This window comes from Erinaceus europaeus, chromosome 13 (assembly GCF_950295315.1).
Source record: "Erinaceus europaeus chromosome 13, mEriEur2.1, whole genome shotgun sequence".
Taxonomy (NCBI): Eukaryota; Metazoa; Chordata; class Mammalia; order Eulipotyphla; family Erinaceidae; genus Erinaceus; species Erinaceus europaeus.
In genome coordinates, this window is record NC_080174.1 from 25836510 (window position 1) to 25855085 (window position 18576).

The following is an 18576-nucleotide window of genomic DNA, read 5'->3' on the forward strand; positions in this document are numbered from 1 at the left end:
AAGTTATAAGAATTCTGTTGTTTCAAAGAACCCTGATAAATCTGACTTCTAAAATGTGAAAAGTCATGGTAGATATCTCACAAAGCTATACAAATATTAAATAACCTGTTTGTTGGTCCTTGACTTTGTTTCTGTTAGGTAGAAACTAATATCTCATTACAGATGGGAGAATATTTCTCAAGACCATATAACTGATAAGTACAAGTTAGAATCATTATCCAAATTCACATATTTATGGACCTAAAGGTTTTTTTTTGTTTGTTTGACATGTTATTTATGTATTGGATAGAGATAAGTAGAGAAATTTATATGGAAGGGGGGACTACAGAGGAAGAGATAAAGACACCTGCAGCATTGCTTCACCATTTGAGAAGCTTTTCCCCACTACAAACGGGCTGGGAGTTTGAACCCAGGTCCTATGTACTGTAATATGTGTGTTCTACCAGCTTGGAGATCCTATCATCTGACATACAGCCCATCCCAATAGGGCATATAACATAGCAGCCTAATGGTGATACTTCCAATTTCCTAATAAAGGAAATTGTAGATTGCTAAAGCCAAGTCCTTTCTTGGGTTTCTCTGTTCATTTCACTTATTTCAAAGCTCAAATGTAAAAATGAATAAAATTCATGCAAAAAAGAAGGTAAGAAAACAAAATTTGATCAGATGTTAAAATGGATGCCAGGAGGCACACACATGAATTATTATTTTTTTATGCTAGTTCTTAGCAACCACAAAATATAAAACAAGATTACAAATCTCTCAGGGATGTCTGAGAACACTATTAGTGATGTTACATGTACCATAAAAAGCAAAGCATAGGAAGTAATATGATGAATCTTTTAAAAATATAGTTCAACTATATCCTGATTTCTGTAATCAGCTCTATATTACAAATTGCCACTTCATCATTGTAAATTTGCAAATGTATTGAGAAGCATAAAAATACATTTTTTAACACCTGTTTTAGGGATATTAGCCATCTCATACCCAGCCCCTCAGCACATGTAGAAAACAAGATTCATTTACCAAGTCTGGTTAAATTTTAAACCATGAATGCACTCAGTAATAATTCTGCAGAGTAGGAGGAAGCAAAAGGGAGTTTCTAAATGTTGGTTCTCATTATACTTGCAATTATTTCAATTATTTCACATTATGCATAAGGCAATTTCCCCTCTGACAAAATGCTGGATAAAGATGTCCATGAGAATTAAAGTAGCAGTAGCCTTTGTACATATGGTAAGTTATATTCTTGTGGGGGTTTACTAAAGGCTATAAGTTAGGTGATATAATATGGATTTGATTTTTTCATGAAAACACTATTACAACAAAGGTTTGCATGACAATCTATCTGAACTTTCTATATAACTTACTACACATATCCTATTTAAACCATTATTCTGCATTATTTCAAAAATAATGCCAAAAAAATAAATAATTTAGCAATCAAATTAATAAGAGTATGATGATGACTATGATTCCTGCTGGATATTCCAGTAAAAATGAAATTTTTAAAAAACTGACAGTCAGAATAATAGGATTAACAAATCTTTCTCTGAGTCAATGGAAGATTTCCATCTTGTCCAGGAACCACAGAGTCTTAAAGATTTCTGGAGGCAGGGCTAAGGAGCAATAGCTGCTGTGTTTCTCTCCTCTCCTTTCCCAGATCAACTAGGAATACCAAAGGATATCATCTGGGACCAAAACAAAGCAGAACTAGAACAACTTCAGGAACCCACCAAATCACCAGTGAGTGCAAACACGTGTGGCCTGTGCACAAAGAGGAGTCTAAGGAGAGGTTGAATGGCTGGTAACAGTCCAGCAGTTTACCAGTTGAGGCACCACTTCCAGTCTGTTTTACCAACAAAAAGACTGCTGAAGGGAGGAGAAGACTCCCCTAAGACTCACCAAATGCAACTGTGAGTCTCACTGTGACATGCTTCAGAGGCTGGTGCAGCACGGGGGAGGCCCTGTGCTGACATCAGGGAACAGAGAACTATCAGGAAACTCAGGAGAAGATCTACACCTTGGTACCCTACTGGTGAGGCTGTATAGTGGGAGCCTTTCCATATTGTCCTCCTAATGAGAACATGGTGAATTGTTGGTAAGCTTTTGGATTCTGCTTGTGAGACCTTCTGTTTTTATCATCACATTGGGTTCGCTTGTGTTGCTTGTGATGTGTTCTGTTTGCAGGTTCACTGTTGGCTGGGTACTCCCCTGCCTCCGGGACATTTGGTTTAGTCCTTGCTGGTTTGCTCTTTCTCCTTCTCCCTGCCCCCTATTGTACGTATTTCCTTTGTTCCTGACTCTTCCGCCTGAGGAGAGAGATGCAGGACAGAATTGTGTTGTGATTAGAAGAGATTAGTTTTTTGAACTACATGCCCGCTCATGAATAAAGATTGAACTGCGTTCTCAGCTCAGCCATGAGTCCCTGGTCGTTTCTGTCTCCCACCCGCGAAGCAAGTCCGGCAGTGAATTATTGTCTCAGAAGCTACAGACTATAAATGGGACTTGTTTAGACACTCACAGGGCCCAGCAGTGCTGCCTGGTTTGGCAGAAAAGCTGAATTGAGCCTGGAACTAAGGATTCCCGGGGTGTGAGAGTCTCTTTACATAACCACTGTATTATCTCTTCCCCATCCTGATTTATCTCTTGGTCAGAAGTGAGTGATTAAGCTAAGAAGCCTACTTATACTTTAAAAGCCCTCAGACTCGCATAGCCTACAGGGAAGAAAAACAACAAAAGAGGCTTTTAAGCCACTGTGCTCCAACTCAGGGATTAAAATAAAATTGAAACAACTGTTAATTTCCACAACTGTGAAGTCTTTAAGTACCTTACTTAGACACAAGTCAATCCAGGCAAGAGTGATCAGTAATGTGAAAAGTACTGAGAGAGGGACCTCATAACATATTATATAGAATGGTTAAACCAACATGAAGAAATATGGGAGAAATGAACCAGGACAAAAGTCCAGCTAAACGCCCCACAGAGGTTGAAGCACAGAATAATGAGGTCAACATCCAAATGCTAGTTAAGGCAATAGTCACAGGAGTGAGTAAAGAGTTTGAAAGAATTGTCATCAGAAATGCAGAAACAACAAATGAGTCTTTGGAAAAAAAAAACAATAACTATCTCAAGGTTACTAGAGAGCTGAAAGCTAAAATAGCTAAGCTAAGAACACAACTAGCGGAACAAGCTAAAACAGTGTCAGAACAGGGTAACAAAATAGATGAACTCCAGAAAACAGTAGAGGAGAGAGAATAGAATAAATCAGGCTGAAAACAGAATTAGCAAGATTGAGGATGAATTAGAGACTATTAAAAAAGTAAAAGATCTCAAAAGAAATTAAGAGATACTGAAAACAACCACAGAGACATATGAGATGACTTCAAAAGAAATATACACATTAGTGGCTTACCAGAAAAAGAAAGAGAGGGAGGGGTCATAGCAGCACAATTTGTAATAGCCAAAACCTGGAAGCAACCTAGGTGTCCAACAACAGATGAGTGGCTGAACATGTTGTGGTATCTATACACAATAGAATACTACTCAGCTATTAAAAATGGTAATTTCACCGTTTTCAGCCCATCTTGGATGGAGCTTGAGGAAATTACGTAAGTGAAATAAGTAAAAAATAGAAGGAGGAATATGGGATGATCTCACTTCAGGTAAAGTTTGAAAAACAAGATCAGAAGAGAAAACACAAGCAGAACCTGAACTGGAGTTGGTGTTTTGCACCAAAGTAAAAGACTCTGGGGTGGGTGGGGCTTTCAGGGAGTACAACTCCTGGAAAAGGATGACAGAGGACCTAGTGGGGGTTGTATTGTTATGTGGAAAACTGGGAAATGTTATACATGTGCAAACTATTGTATTGACTGTAGAATATACAACATTAATCTCCCAATAAAGAAATAAAAAAAGAACTTCTTGTTTCACAGGAGTGACTTTTTTGAAGTTTTTTTTATTATCTTTATTTATTTATTGCATATAGACAGCCAGAAATCAAGAGGGAAGGGGTGAAGATAGGGAGAGACGCTTGTAACTCGCAAAGCTTTTTCCTTGCAGGTAGGGATCAGGGGCTCAAACCTGGGTCCTTGTGCATTGTAACATGCACATGTGTGCTCAACCAGGTATGTCACCTCCTGGCCTCCAGGAGTGACTTTTAAACAACCAGAATTGTTTTGCCTGGATGCAAGTCCTAATCATATCTGAAAGAGATAAACTCTGCTCTAATGGAATTGTCTGTGTCATCGTGGGATAGAATGAATTCTGGAGAGAAAGGACCACAATTCCTTTTAGGGGGAAAAATATATATAGTATATATATACATTATATTCTCTATATATATTACACTGTCTCCTTAACACCAAAAGGTCAGACAATGACATACTTGGTTAATCACATGCATCACCATGCATAAGAACATGGGTTCAAGTCTGACACACCACCTGCAGAGGGGACATTTCATGAGTGGTGAAGCAGTACTGCAAATCTATCTCTCCCTCTCCCTCTCCCTCTCCTTCTCCCTCTCCTACTCCCTCTCCCTCTCTCTCTCCACCTTCCCTCTCAATTTCTCTTGTGAAGTCTGTCTTCACATGCCACATTTAAAATATATGTAATATTTATTTGGAGATGAGAGAAAGAGAAAAAGGAAAAGAGGGGGAGAGATTTCAGAGCATGAACCTGTGAATTCAGAGCATCAGGCATGAAAAAGTTTTATATAAGCATTATGCTAACCTTCCCGTCTCACATGAGCACTTTATATTTTTCATTTTCGAAACTGTTTTGTCTATATTCTATTTCTTCCCTGAGTTTAATTAAGTCCTTTTATCATCTACCCTCACTTCTGTCCATTTTACATTTCTGATTCAGGGTGATTTTCATATTCTCAGTGCTTGTTTGTTATTAGTTTACACTTTTCCTTTGATTCTTGACATTTTTTTGTAGAGAAGAATTTTCCTTGTTTTTGATTTTTCTTTCCTGATTTTCCACAATTTTTCTTTATTCTTTTCATTATTATTAATGATTTAATAATGATGGACAAGACCGTAGGATAAGAGGGGTACAATTCCATATAATTTCCACCATCACAGTTCTATATCCCATCCCCTCAATTGGAAGCTTCCCTATTCTTTATCCTTATGGGAGTATGGACCCATGATCATAATGGGGTGCTGAAGGTGGAAGGTCTAGCTTCTGTAATTGCTTCTCTGCCGGACATGGGCATTGACAGGTTGATCCATACTCCCAGCCTGTTTCTGTCTTTCCCTAGTCGGGTAGTGCTCTGGAGAGGTGGGGTTCCAGGGTACACTGGTGAGGTAATCTGCTCAAGGAAGTCAGGTTGGCATCATGGTAGCATCTACAACTTAGTGGCTGAAAAGCAATAAAATATATTCCATGTTCAGCGGGGAAGCAATTACAGAAGCCAGACCTTCCACTTTCTGCAACCCACAATGAGCCTAGGTCCATGCTCCCAGAGGGACAGAGAATGGGAAAGCTATCAGGGGAGGGGATGGGATATGGAGACTGGGTGGTAGGAATTGTGTGGAGTTGTACCCCTCCTACCCTATGGTTTTGTAAATTTATCCTTTCTTAAATAAAAAATAAATTTAAAAAAAAACAATAAGATATAAAGCAGAACTCCCTCAATCACTCTAAGGCTAACTTTGTCAGACAAAATTTTTCTACTACTTTTATTTCCTTCTTTTTTTTTTCTTCTATATTAGAATAGTACATAAACTGTATTTTTTTTTCCTACAAAGATAGAGAGGGAGAAACACCACAACTATGAAACTTCTTTGTAATTTCATTTGTATTTGACTTTTTTTTTTTTTTTTTTTTTGCTACCAGAAGCCCCAGGTAGAAATGTCCCATGCTCTACTGGTGGAGATATGTCCCATCAGTTCCACAATTTCCCTCTATTTGATCACTCAATTACTAAAATGCACTTTGATCCCACCTTTTCTCATGCACTGTTTAAAAAACAAATTTTTTTTTCCAGATAGAGGGTGAAAGACAGAAAGAAATAGACAGAAGAGACATGACAACACTGCTTCACCACCTGCAAAGTTTCCCCTTTGCATTGGACTCTCATAAAGTATTACTCCCTTTGCATTGGACTCTCATAAAGCATTGGACTCTCAAGCATGAGGTCCCAAGTTCAGTGCCTAGCAGCACATGAGCCAGAATGATGTCTGTTTCTTTCTCTTTCCCCTCCTGTCTTTCTCCTCAATCAATAAAAAACAAACAAACAAAAAAACTAAAGAGTGAGTTAATGGAGAGAAACAGACTTCTGATTTTGCCAAGAGTATAACAATATGAAAGGAGAAAGTCATTTAAATCTATGTACCCAGTGTCAAATCAGGTTATAGTTTCTGTCACTGGTTCCTCTTGTTTCATTTATTTATTACTTTACTTTTTATTTATAAGATAGAGGCAGAGATAAATTGAGATGGTAGGGGGAGATAGAAAGGGAGAGAGAAAGAGACACCTCTAGCATTGCTTCACTGCTCAGAAAGCTTTCCTTCTGCAGGTAGGGACTGGGGGATTTGAAACCAACAGTGAGCCATACTCTGGTAAAGGGGGAAAAAAAAAAAAAAGAAAAGAAAAAAGAATCATCTTCCCAATGAGACCTCCTAAGCCTCCAATATTATGAAATAATAATCAGCTGAAAGAGAATGTAACACATTTTTGTCTACCCTGAACAAGATTAGTCTAAATGCATTTTAGAAACACCTAAATGTCAGTTAATAAATTTTGTACAGAATTCCTTTACTAGGTTAAAAGAAACAGATTACAGTGATTACAACAGTATTAAGAAAAACTGAAAAATCCAGTAGATAGCTGAGCTAGCTGTCATTAAACACAATTTCCTTCCCATTTCACACAACTCTAAAAGTAAAAACAAGCCACAATCCATTTGCCTCGAGAAATCACTCTGCAATTTGTGATTCAAACTGCCGACAACATTTAGCAGTCAGCTAAAAGTCAGGAGATGTTTAATTCCATTACAACTGAAGTTATTTCATTCCTTCCCCATGGCACCTACCTATCCTGAACAAACTTGAGTCCAAAGATAGTAGTAGTAAAAATGTGAAGCCAATTATACTAAATGTAACAATGGCCACACACTGACTTTATAATTTTCAGGGTATTTTCAGATTGGAAGGTAGTTATTATTCTCCTTCAGTTGAAGTGAAAGCCAATGTTAAAATGGAGTCAGGATGATACTAAAAGTCCTTGCCTTGAATTTTTCAAAGATGTGGCAATGACAGATAAAACATAAAACAAGCTTAAGTGTCTTTTGGACCAGAAACATAAAGTAGTAAGGCAGAGTTGAAGTCTTGGGCTCCATGAGGGTGAAGCCAAGCCACTATTGATGGAAGGTGAGTAGTAAGCATGAAAGGACACTCAAGGAAACTGTTGCTGACAACTACCAAAGGTATACCTTACAGGAGCTAGCTCCACAGCTAGAAAATGTCAAAAGCCAAGTTGCTGAGAGTTCAGCAAGCAGTCTGTGAGAATAATATCACCACAGAAAGCAAACTGTATGTTTCGGATGAGGACAGAGGAGGAGGGGAGAGGTAGCTGCAAAATCATGAGGGAGGTAAGACAAGCTATGGGTAGCACCAAGGAGAAAAGAAAACTTACATGAGGGGAGACTGCATACCAAAATTCTAGAACATATAAAGAAATCAAGCCTACATGAGAGAACCACAAAATCAACCACTGGGAGATTAAGCAACTTCAGAGAGAAATTAAAAAAAAAAACAAACAAACAAATGAGAACGATTTTTTAAAATAATTTTTATTTATAGAATTTTGATAGGAAAGAGAGAGTTTGAGAGGGAAGGGGGATAAAGAGGGAGAAAGAGAGGGTCCGGCGGTAGCACAGTGGGTTAGGCGCACATGGCGCAATGCGCAAGGACCCGCACAGAGATCCCAGTTCCAGCCCCTTGTTCACCACCTGCAAGGGGGTCGCTTCACAGTGGGTGAAGCAGGCCTGCAGGTGTCTTTCTCTCCCCTTCTCTGTCTTCCCCTCCTCTCTTGATTTCTCTCTGTCCTATCCAACAACGACAGCAACAATAGTAAGAAAAAACGAGATGATAAACAAGGGCAACAAAAGGGAAAAAATGGCCTCCAGGAGCAGTGGATTCATAGTGCAGGCACCGAGCCCCAGCAATAACACTGGAGGCAAAAGAGAGGAGTGGAGGGCGGGGAGAGACAAAGAGACACTTGCAGCACAGCTCCACCTCTAGTGAAGGTTGCCCCTGCATGTGGGGACCAGGAGTTTGAACCTGAGTTTTAGTGTACGGTAATGTGTGCGCTTAACCAGGTGCACCACTGCCTAGCCCCTAAAGTAATTTTAATACTTTATTTATTTATTGTATAAAGGCAGAGAGAAATAAAGATGGAAGGGGAAAATAGTGAGGGATGGGGGTGAGTGACTTGCAACCCTGATTCATTGCTTGGGATGTTTTCCCTATAGGTGGGGACTAAGGGTTTGAACCTGGGTCCTTGCACATAGTAACAACCAGTTCAACCAGATGCTCCACTGTCTGGCCCCCAAATGAGAAAGTCTTAAGGGCAGGTATGTTTCATATCCTCAAAAAGATCTTAAAATCTGAATATCTCAGAAATAAAACATAACACATACTGAAATAAAACTCAATAATGGGGCTACCCACCAAAAATTATAACTTGGAAAAATTTAGCTATGAGGGATTCATCCTGAATATATACTTTTTTTTTTTTCAACCAGAGCACTGCTCAACTCTGGTTTATGGTGATGTGGGGGATTGAACAAGCACTTTAGAGCCTCAAGCATGACAATCTCTTTTGCATAAGCATTATGCTATCTATCCCCACTGTTAGTCAATTTTTATGTGTGATTGATAATGATTTATACGACTTTACAAGTAAGATTACAGGGTATAGTTTCACACTAAACCCACCACCAAAGTTCAAGTTCTGTGTGCCACCACCTTCCCAACAATTATGATAATAGAGGCAGTTTACTTTCTTCCCCCAAATTATACAAAAGAACATTTAAGAAACAAGGAGAAGGGGGTTAGCATAATGGTTATGTAAACAGACTCTCATGCTTGAGGATCTGAAGTTTGCAAATTCATCCCCTTGCTCCACCATAAACCAGAGCTGAGCAGTGCTCTAGTGAAAAAACAAAAACAAACAAAAACAAGGAAAATAGATTGAAGGACTCCAAAAATCTGTCTCATAGGAAGGTAGAAGAAATAAAAGAGAAGGGGTATAAGGGAGATTTAGTAAACAATGGCTAACACATTTCTAGAACTATTTAAAGACAAGAATCTTCCTATGAAATTATCTCAGTGTACTAAAAAAAAAGAAGACACAACTAGACATCACTATTAAACTACAGTACATCAAGCACAAAGATAAAATCTTTAAGAGGTGGATTATCTTTAGAGGAAAAGCAAATGATCTTACAATAGCTTTCTTAGCAGAAATAGCAGAAAGCAATGAGTGATAGATCTTCACACTGGAAAGGGATAAGAGATTCTATACTGAACTTATTAGATATCCCCTAACACTGAACAAAATGAAGACAGTTCAGATATGGAAAGACTAAAGAAGCTTATCCTTCACACAAGAGCAGTGAAATGAATACTAAAGAATCTGTTATATGCAAAGAGAGATAGTATAATGGCTATGCAAAGGACTTTCATGCCTGAGGCTTCAAGGTCCCAGATTCAACCTTTACCAGCATTCTAAGTGAGAGCTAAGAAGTGCTTTGGTACTCTGCCCCAATTCAGCTTTCTAGAACTTTTTCCAACTCTGACACCATCTCTGCAGACAATAAATACCTTTAGCCTACGTGCATATTAGCTGTTAGGCACAGGCAAAAACTGGTAAAGTCATGGGCCCTTTGGAATATACCTAAAATAGACCTACTAACCTTTTCCAAATTGGAGACCCCAAATCTCACCTGCTCTATTCTTACCTTTAGGTTCCTGATTATTAAACAAGTAGTTCTGCTTTATATCTTTAAAAAAAAATTTATTTATTGGGAGTCGGGCTGTAGCGCAGCGGGTTAAGCGCAGGTGGCGCTAAGCTCAAGGACCGGCATAAGGATCCCGGTTCGAACCCTGGCTCCCCACTTGCAGGGGAGTCGCTTCACAGGTGGTGAAGCAGGTCTGCAGGTGTCTGTCTTTCTCTCCTCCTCTCTGTTTTCCCCTCCTCTCTCCATTTCTCTCTGTCCTATCCAACGACAACAACAATAATAACTACAACAATAAAACAACAAGGGCAACAAAAGGGAATAAATAAATAAAATAAATATTTTTTAAAAATTTATTTATTTATAAAATGGAAACACTAACAAGTCCATACGATAAGAGGGGTACAATTCCTACCACCAGAACTCTGTATCCCATCCCCTCCCCGATAGCTTTCCTGTTCTTTAACCCTGTGTCATTATGGGATGCAGAAGGTGGAAGGTCTGGCTTCTGTAATTGCTTCCCCGCTGAACATGGGAGTTGACAGGTTGCTTTTTTCAGCCATCAAGTTGCAGATACTACCATTACACCAACTTGATTTCCCTGGGCAGATGGCCTCACCACTGCATTCTGAACCCCACCTACGCAGAACCCTGCCCCACTAGGGAAAGAGAGAAACAGGCTGGGAGCCAATACCCATGTCCAGCGGAGAAGCAATTATAGAAGCCAGATCTTCCACATTCTGTACCTCATAATGAACCTGAGTCTATTCTCCCAGAGGCATAAAGAATAGGAAAACTTCCAATGAAGAGGATGGGATGTGGAACTCTGGTGGTGGGAACTGTGTGGAATTATACCCCTCTTATTCTATACAGTCTTGTCAATCATTATTAAATCATTAAAAAGAGAAAACAAAAAATATATATTCAAGAAAAAAGAAAACAATTGAACATAAACATTAAAATACTTAAAAATTAATAACTAGTTTAAGTGACAAAAACAGTAGATGGTAATAATGGGACAGATGTAGAGGGAGGGGAAGGGTGTTCTTAATAGGTAGCTTTAAAATATGGTAAACTTCATGTCTGTTTGAAAAAAGCAAAAATGCTGTACATCTTTGTTTCTACTAGAAATGTATTTCACCTATTTCAAAAATTTGAAGTCTAACTGTAAAATAAAACTGCATGTTCTTGCTTCTAAGCCAGCAGAATATTTTTAAAAGGGATATTAAAATTATAAAGACAGGGACTGGGTGATAACGTACCTGGTCCCCCCATCCTAATTACTCCATTAAATCAAATAAATAAATAAAATTTTTAAAATGAAGCTATCAAAACAACAAAAGAAAATAAGACAAAAGAAGAAGATATAAAGTATGACAATTTGAAAAAAAATACAACTTCCCTTACACAAAGGATATAGATATAAGTGCAACTATATTAGAAATCACAGCAGTGAAAGGTTGAACCCAAGTCTTCTGTTTGCAGTGCTCTGAATTCTGCTAAAAACACTAACGTATGTGGGGAACTCAGTGGTGAAAATGTTGATGTGTCAAATGGATAATCTGACATAGGAACTTATTAGATATCTCAAATGTTTACTGTCTTTACAGATGGTTTTCAAGCTGAATTAAATCAGGAAATAATAATATAAGACACACATGGCGCAAAGCACAAAGACTGGCTCAAGGATCCCGGTTGGAGCCCCCAGGCTCTCCACCGGCAGGGGAGTCACTTCACAAGTGATGAAGCAGGCCTGCAGGTGTCTTTCTCTCCCTCCCCCATCTCTCTCGATTTCTCTCTCCTATCCAACAACAACAATAATAACCACAACAACGATAAACAACAAGGGCAACAAAATGGGGGAAAATAGCCTCCAGGAGCAGTGGATTCGTAGTGCAGGCACCGACCCCCAGCAATAACCCTGGAGGCAAAAAAAAGAAAAAAAAGGCTGGGCAATGGCACACGTTACAATGTACAAGGGCCTAGGATCAAGCCCCCAGTCCCTAGGGAGGAAGCTTCATGTTTCTCACCCACTCTGCCTCCTCCTTCCCTCTCAATTTTCCTGTTTCTCTTTGCCAGCTACTCTTGAAATGTCTGAGAAGCAATGCACATGGCAGGTAATCAGGGACACAAGTAGGGCAGTCAGCTTCCTGAAAGAAGCAATGGGGCAGAAGAGTGTCAGTGGAGTCTTAACAGTCCTCCCTCTGCCTGGTCCCATCTTCCACATTCCACACAACAAAACAGTGGAGTTCAATATGAAAGGATGCACAGAAAGAGGGAATCTTGACTGAAGAACTGTGTTTAAGTAAGGATAAGGATGCTTGCCATTTCCTGAAGCCACAGAAGGGCCTGCAAGACAAAAAGGAATGAAGGAGAAATCTGTTTTGAGGAGAAGATTGAATATAGTCAGAGCAGTAATCACTACCTTTGAGACTAGATTTCCTAAATATAGAGAATAACACTCAACTGCTGATTATCTCTACCCACTGAGGACAGAAGCATTGGCTGGAAAGAAGTAGGCATGCCTCAGGACCTGAGGGTACCAGTACTACTCCCTTCTCAATTCTCTGGCATTCATGGATGGATAACCCAGCAAGCAGAGCCACAATTCTGACAAGTGCTGCTCACCTCATGAAGGTCTGTCTGCCTCTGGTTACACCTCCAGCAGCCCTTGAACATCTGAAATGGCTCACAACATCACACCCCGTCCACCCTGACCTAGTAACAGGATCCTTATTTACAATGTCCCTAAGGATCTTTGACAGTTTCTGGGAAGGCATTCTGTCTTTATAACAGAAGATGAAAACAGAGGAGAGAGCAGAATACTGAGTCGTAGCATCTTCAAATAAGATCAATTTCAAACATAAATATATTTGTGTGTGTCTACATAAGGATATAAAAAATACTATGAAGAATGACTTAAAATGTAAATATATTATTGCTTAATTTGTCTTTATACTTTCCTATAATTTCAAATTTTAACCAAAAAAGTGAATCTCTTTTATAATCATAAAATTTCTACATATTTTTCTTAAAGAAACATTTTTCCCCTTTTTGTTGCCCTTGTTGTTTATCACCATTGTTGTTATTATTGTTGTTGTTATTGCTGTTGTTGTTGTTGTTGGATAGGACAGAGAGAAATCAAGAGAGGAAGGGGGGGCCTGTGAAGCGAAACCCCATGGGACTCCAACCAGGATTCTTATGCTTGTCTTTGTGCTTAGCGCCATGTGCTTGTGCTTAATCCACTGCGACACCGCCTGGCTCCCCGTATTATTTTCATCATATGACTAAGTCATATAGCATATGCATGAAACTACAACCTGATGGAGCTAATTTACTTGCTAGGGACCATAATACTTGAAAATGTTACAATGCTCCAAGAGTTATGGTTCTCTAAAATACATTAATAAAAGATACTATTATTGCCAGATGATAAATCAGACATACAAGACCCAAAACTGTCAAAAAGAATGATGGGATATTTTCTTTTGATGCAGGTTGCTTAAGTTCAAATAAAAAACAGACTCAGAATCAGAAGACTTGAATTTAAAAAACAGCCCTGCCCCATTCTCCAAAGGGAGGTTAGGTCAGCATACTCTGCCACTGGAGGAAGACAGGGCCTGCAGTGAGTGCAGCCTAGACTGCTCCTAGCTGTGATTACAGAATGTGAGCTCAGACCTACAGGGCTGCAGAAATTACACAGGTTCCTATAAGCCCTAGATCAAATCGATGGGGCTTACAATTAACATTTATACACTTTTCTCTGATCCAGGTTTCTAGTCCTACTTTCAACTCTGACACCACCTCCCCAGACAATACCTTTGGTCCACCTGCATGTTAGCTGCCGGGCTCAGGCTAAAATAAAGTTATGGGCCCTTTGGAATATACTTAAAGTAGACCTACTAAACTTTTCCAAAATAGAGACCCCAAATCTCATCTGCTATTTTCTTACCTCTAGGTTCTTGATTATTAAACAATTTGTTCTGTTTCATATCCTAATGCTTTTTAGCCACCATGTTGCAAATGTGAATTCTCTGGGCAGATGACCTCACCAGTGTGTCCTGGAACCCCACCTCTCCAGGGCTCTGTCCCACTAGCGAAAGACAGAAAGAGGCTGGAAGTACAGATCAACCTGCCAGTGCCCATGTCTAGCAGAGAAGCAATTACAGAAGTCAGACCTTCCACCTTCTACACCCCATAATGATCCTGGGTCCAAGCTCCCAGAGGAATAAAGAGCAGGAAAGCTTGCAATGGAGGGGATGGGATACAGAACTCTGGTGGTGGGAATTGTATACCATCTTATCCTACAGTCTTGTTGATCATTATTAAATAAATAAAGGGGGGGAAAAAAAGGTCCTGCTGGGTCAACAACATAGCTCACCTAGTGCACCTGCTTAGCTATGCATGCAGCCCACACTGGAACCTGGCCCTCATGGCACTAACGGAAGCATTGGTGCAGTAGTGTCTTTCCTCTCTTCCTCTTTATCTCTTTCTACCTGAGACAGCAAAACAAACAAACATATAGCCCTTCGTTCTGGTGTTTAAATAAGCTTGTCTATATCACTTTTTGCACTTTAAGACTGCAGTTGTGTGTGTTGTACTCTTACAAAAGGACATTGCCAGTGGAAGCATTTGAATTGACTATAAATACAATATAACAGGGTTGGGGGGGTTCAGTTGTGGGGCTCTGTGCCCTTAAAATTCCCATTCACATAGTTTGAATGGCCTGTAGCATTTGTGTTAAGCAGGAATTAATGGGCTACGGTGTGTGACAGAACACAAATTATTTCCTCGGCTCAGGGTAAGGCTCTTTATCTCTCAGTTGTGTCTGAGTTTTCAACAAAGACTCCTCTTGGGCATTGTCAGTGGGAGCTAAGGTATTAGTTAGGAGACAGACAGAGCAGAGCTTAGCCAGATCGCTTAAACTATTAATGAAATCTTCTCCCAGGTCACTACTGTGTTATACTGTATTAAGAGTAGATGAGACCCCCCCCCGCAAAAAAAAAAAAAGAAAAGAGTACAGGTCCTGGAAAAGGATGACAGAGGACCTAGTGGGGATTGTATTGTTATGTAGAACTGAGAAATGTTATGTATGTAGAAACTATTGTATTTACTGTCGACTGTAAAACATTATTCCGCAATAAAGAAAAAAAAGAGTAGATGAGACCCAAATGAAATAGAACTGGATACAGGAGAAGACTGGAAAAGCAATGCTATCCAGGAACCTTTAAAAAAAAATTTTATTTATTTTCCCTTTTGTTGCCCTTGTTTGTTGTTTTCTCTGGGCTGGCTTCACGGGCGGGAGACAAAGACGACCAGAAATTCGTGGCTGAACTGAGAACGCAGTTTAATCTTTATTCACAATCAGGCAAGCAGTCCAACAAATTAATCACAACACAATGGGCTCCTCCATCTCTCTCCTCCGGCTGCAGCATCAGGAACCCAGGAAGTACCTAGGATAGGGGGTGGGGAGAAGAGAGAAGCACGAAAAGGCAAAGACTAAACCAAAATCTCCTGGAGGCAGGGGGAGTGAGAACAAACCAATGTAACAGAATGATCATGTAAATAGACCACAACGTCAAGCAATGTAACAGAAGGGATCCCAAAAGCGGAACTAGAAGCATACCAACAATTCCCCCTTTTCTTTTTAACTAATTGACCATAGTATCAGGAGTGTGAGGTGAACAGAAACCTACATCGTACAGGCATTTTCAAAAAAGAAACTGGCACAAACATGGAGGAACAAGCAAGCGAGCAACAAGAACCAGTGTGATGCCAAGGGAAGGCCTGAGGGGGGCGTTTTTCACCTCTGTGGGCTTCTCTTATCAAGCTAAAGGACATTTCTTGCCTCTGTGGGCTTCTCTTGCCTCGACGGGCGTTTCTTGCCTCTGTGGGCATTACCTAGAAAGAAGGGAGGGTAATGCCTATAGAGTCCCAAGGCAGCTGGCTGCAGTCATCTTTGAGAAACCCAGCAGCATAAAGGGAAGCTACTGTAGAGTTGTGTACCAGTAAGTCCGATAGACGTGCCAGTTCAAAGCAGATGTCCACTGAAGAATTGCCAGGGGGGTGAAATGTTGCATGAGGAAGGTCAGCCGCTGGAATTCTGCTCTTCTGTAGAGAAGTTGACAGCTGCAATTCACTTACTTATGAAACAAAACTTGTAGCAGGTTAGAAGTTTACCACAATTGAATAACTCCATTATAATTGGAAGTCTTTTTTAGTATGATTTTAAGGTTGGTTAAAGTTTAAACAATAAAATGTGGAAAGGTAAACAGAAGAACCATGGTCAAAAACCTCAGGAATGAGAATCATTAGCATAACCATTGTGCAATCTATCATTTGTAATTGAGAAGGTATTTGAGAGCTTCACATATCAACAACATCTTTTTTTTTTACCCTTTGTTACACCCATACAAGATGGAGACACACCCTAGGTGTGCGCAGGTCTTTTAGAACAACTTAGTTAAAATATATTGATTTTTAACTAATTTTTACCTCAGACTTTAAATGTAAGTTAATTTTACCTTTATATTGAAAACCTTTTTCATTTAATTTTGCCTGGTAAGAATGTAGCCTTAAAGTTACTTTTTTTTTAAGTTTTTTTTTATTCCCTTTTGTTGCCCTTGTTGTTTTATTGTTGTAGTTATTATTGATGTCGTTGTTGTTGGATAGGACAGAGAGAAATGGAGAGAGGAGGGGAAGACAGAGAGGGGGAGAGAAAGACAGACACCTGCAGACCTGCTTCACCGCCTGTGAAGGGACCTGCCTGCAGGTGGGGAGCCAGGGGCTCGAACTGGGATCCTTATGCCGGTCCTTGAGCTTAGCGCCACCTGCGCTTAACCCGCTGCGCTACAGCCTGACTCGCTAAAGTTACATTTCTAACCTTAAACATGGTCTTCAATACACAAGGAGAAAAACTTTTGTTATGAAGATATGTCATTAGATCTGTACTGTCTTAGTTGTTCGGGGGGTGCATTGTCCGGCGGTGGCTTTTTGCCCAACTTCAGCTCCAGGAATTTCAGGTTGCGGTCACTGCAGGGATCTCTGCGCATTCTAGCTCCTCTGCCTTCAGAGCCGAGCTGGGTATCTCAGCCAGGGGGCCTAGTCCCAACAGGGAGCCCACAGTCTCCAGGTGGTCCAGGATCTGCCCAGACTTCATAGCAGGAGGGCGGGCAGGCCGGCCGTGTAGAAGGCGCGGGCAGAGATGCTCTGGGACGGGGGCCAGGATGGGCTGCAGCCCTGCCCGCCATGTCTGCCGCCCTGCTCCCAGCGGCCGAGCAGAGTGGAGGGAGCCCACGGCCAAAGCCCCGTGTCTGGCAGCGGCGAGTAGGCTCTGGTGGGCCGGCGTGGGTGGAAACCAAAATGCGGCCCATAGTGAAATGTTCAGAGATGGAGAAATTGTCTCATGAAGAAAGAGTAGAGGCTTTTAGAAACCTCTCTATAAGTAGAAAGGCAGGCCATTGTGGCTTTACTTATTTGATCGTCTTTGGTCTGTTGCATGTGTGTGGAGCCGAGATTCTGGTCCCTGTTCAGGGCGCCATTATGTTAGTTAAAAAGAAAAGGGGGAATTGTTGGTATGCTTCTAGTTCTGCTTCTGGAATCCCTTCTGTTACATTGCTTGACGTTGTGGTCTATTTACATGGTCATTCTGTTACATTGGTTTGTTCTCACTCCCCCTGCCTCCAGGAGATTTTGGTTTAGTCTTTGTTTTTTCACGCTTCTCTCTTCTCCCCGCCCCCTATCCTAGGTACTTCCTGGGTTCCTGATGCTGTGGCCTGAGGAGAGAGATGGAGGAGCCCATTGTGTTGTGATTAGTTGGCTGGACTGCTTACCCGCTCGTGAATAAAGAATAAACTGCGTTCTCAGCTCAGTCACGAGTTTCTGATCATCTCTGTTTCCCACCCATGAAGCCAGCCTGGAGAAAACAACACTTGTTTTTATTGTTGTCGTAGTTATTATTGTTATCGTCATTGATAGATAGGACAGAGAGAAATGGAGAGAGGAGGGGAAGACAGAGAGGGGGAGAGAAAGACAGACACCTGCAGACCTGCTTCACCACCTGTGAAGCGACTCCCCCTGCAGGTGGGAAGCTGGGGGCTCGAACCGGGATCCTTACGATGGTCCTTGTGTTTCGCGCCATATGTGCTTAACCTGCCGCGCTACCGCCCAACTCCCCTATCCAGGAACATTTTAGACCTCAGTTGTACCAAGAAATGTCAGAGCTAAATCTTACTGCTATGAAATTCTAAACAGGAATATATGCTCTGAGAAGGAGAATGAAAAGAAAAAATGGTACCATCTTGACAATCATTTTAACCTCCAGCATTCTTTTTTAGTGAGATAAGCAAGACTTGCCACTAAGAAAGTGCAAACAAACACTCTCCTTTGGTCATCTATGGTCTGCAGAGCATCTAATTCAACAAGATGCCTCTAACAGATGAATCTTTTTGACGTGAAATACATTTGGAAAGTAATATTTACTATGTTCTTCTTCTAGGATGAGAGACACCTGCACCACTGCTTTACCATTCACAAAGCTTCTCCCCACCGTTGTGGACTGGGGCTTGAACCCTGGTCCTTGAGCATTGTTAACACATGCA

The 18576-nt window shown here is 40.6% G+C and overlaps 1 protein-coding gene across 5 annotated transcripts in view; it reads right to left on the reverse strand.

Annotated features, from left to right (window-relative positions):
* The window catches only part of UBE3D (ubiquitin protein ligase E3D), a 227020-nt gene that overhangs the window by 64561 nt on the left and 143883 nt on the right, over nt 1–18576 (reverse strand). For 2 of the 5 annotated variants that reach the window (XR_009553672.1, XM_060205441.1), the window contains one exon: nt 15307–15429. The exons of the other annotated variants lie outside the window; for them this stretch is intronic. Coding sequence is in view for 1 of the 2 variants with exons in the window: in XM_060205441.1 (XP_060061424.1) it covers nt 15331–15429 (99 nt within the window). In the remaining variant the exon portion in view is untranslated. Of the gene's footprint in view, nt 1–15306; nt 15430–18576 lie in introns of those variants that run through there. 5 annotated transcript variants of the gene reach the window in all.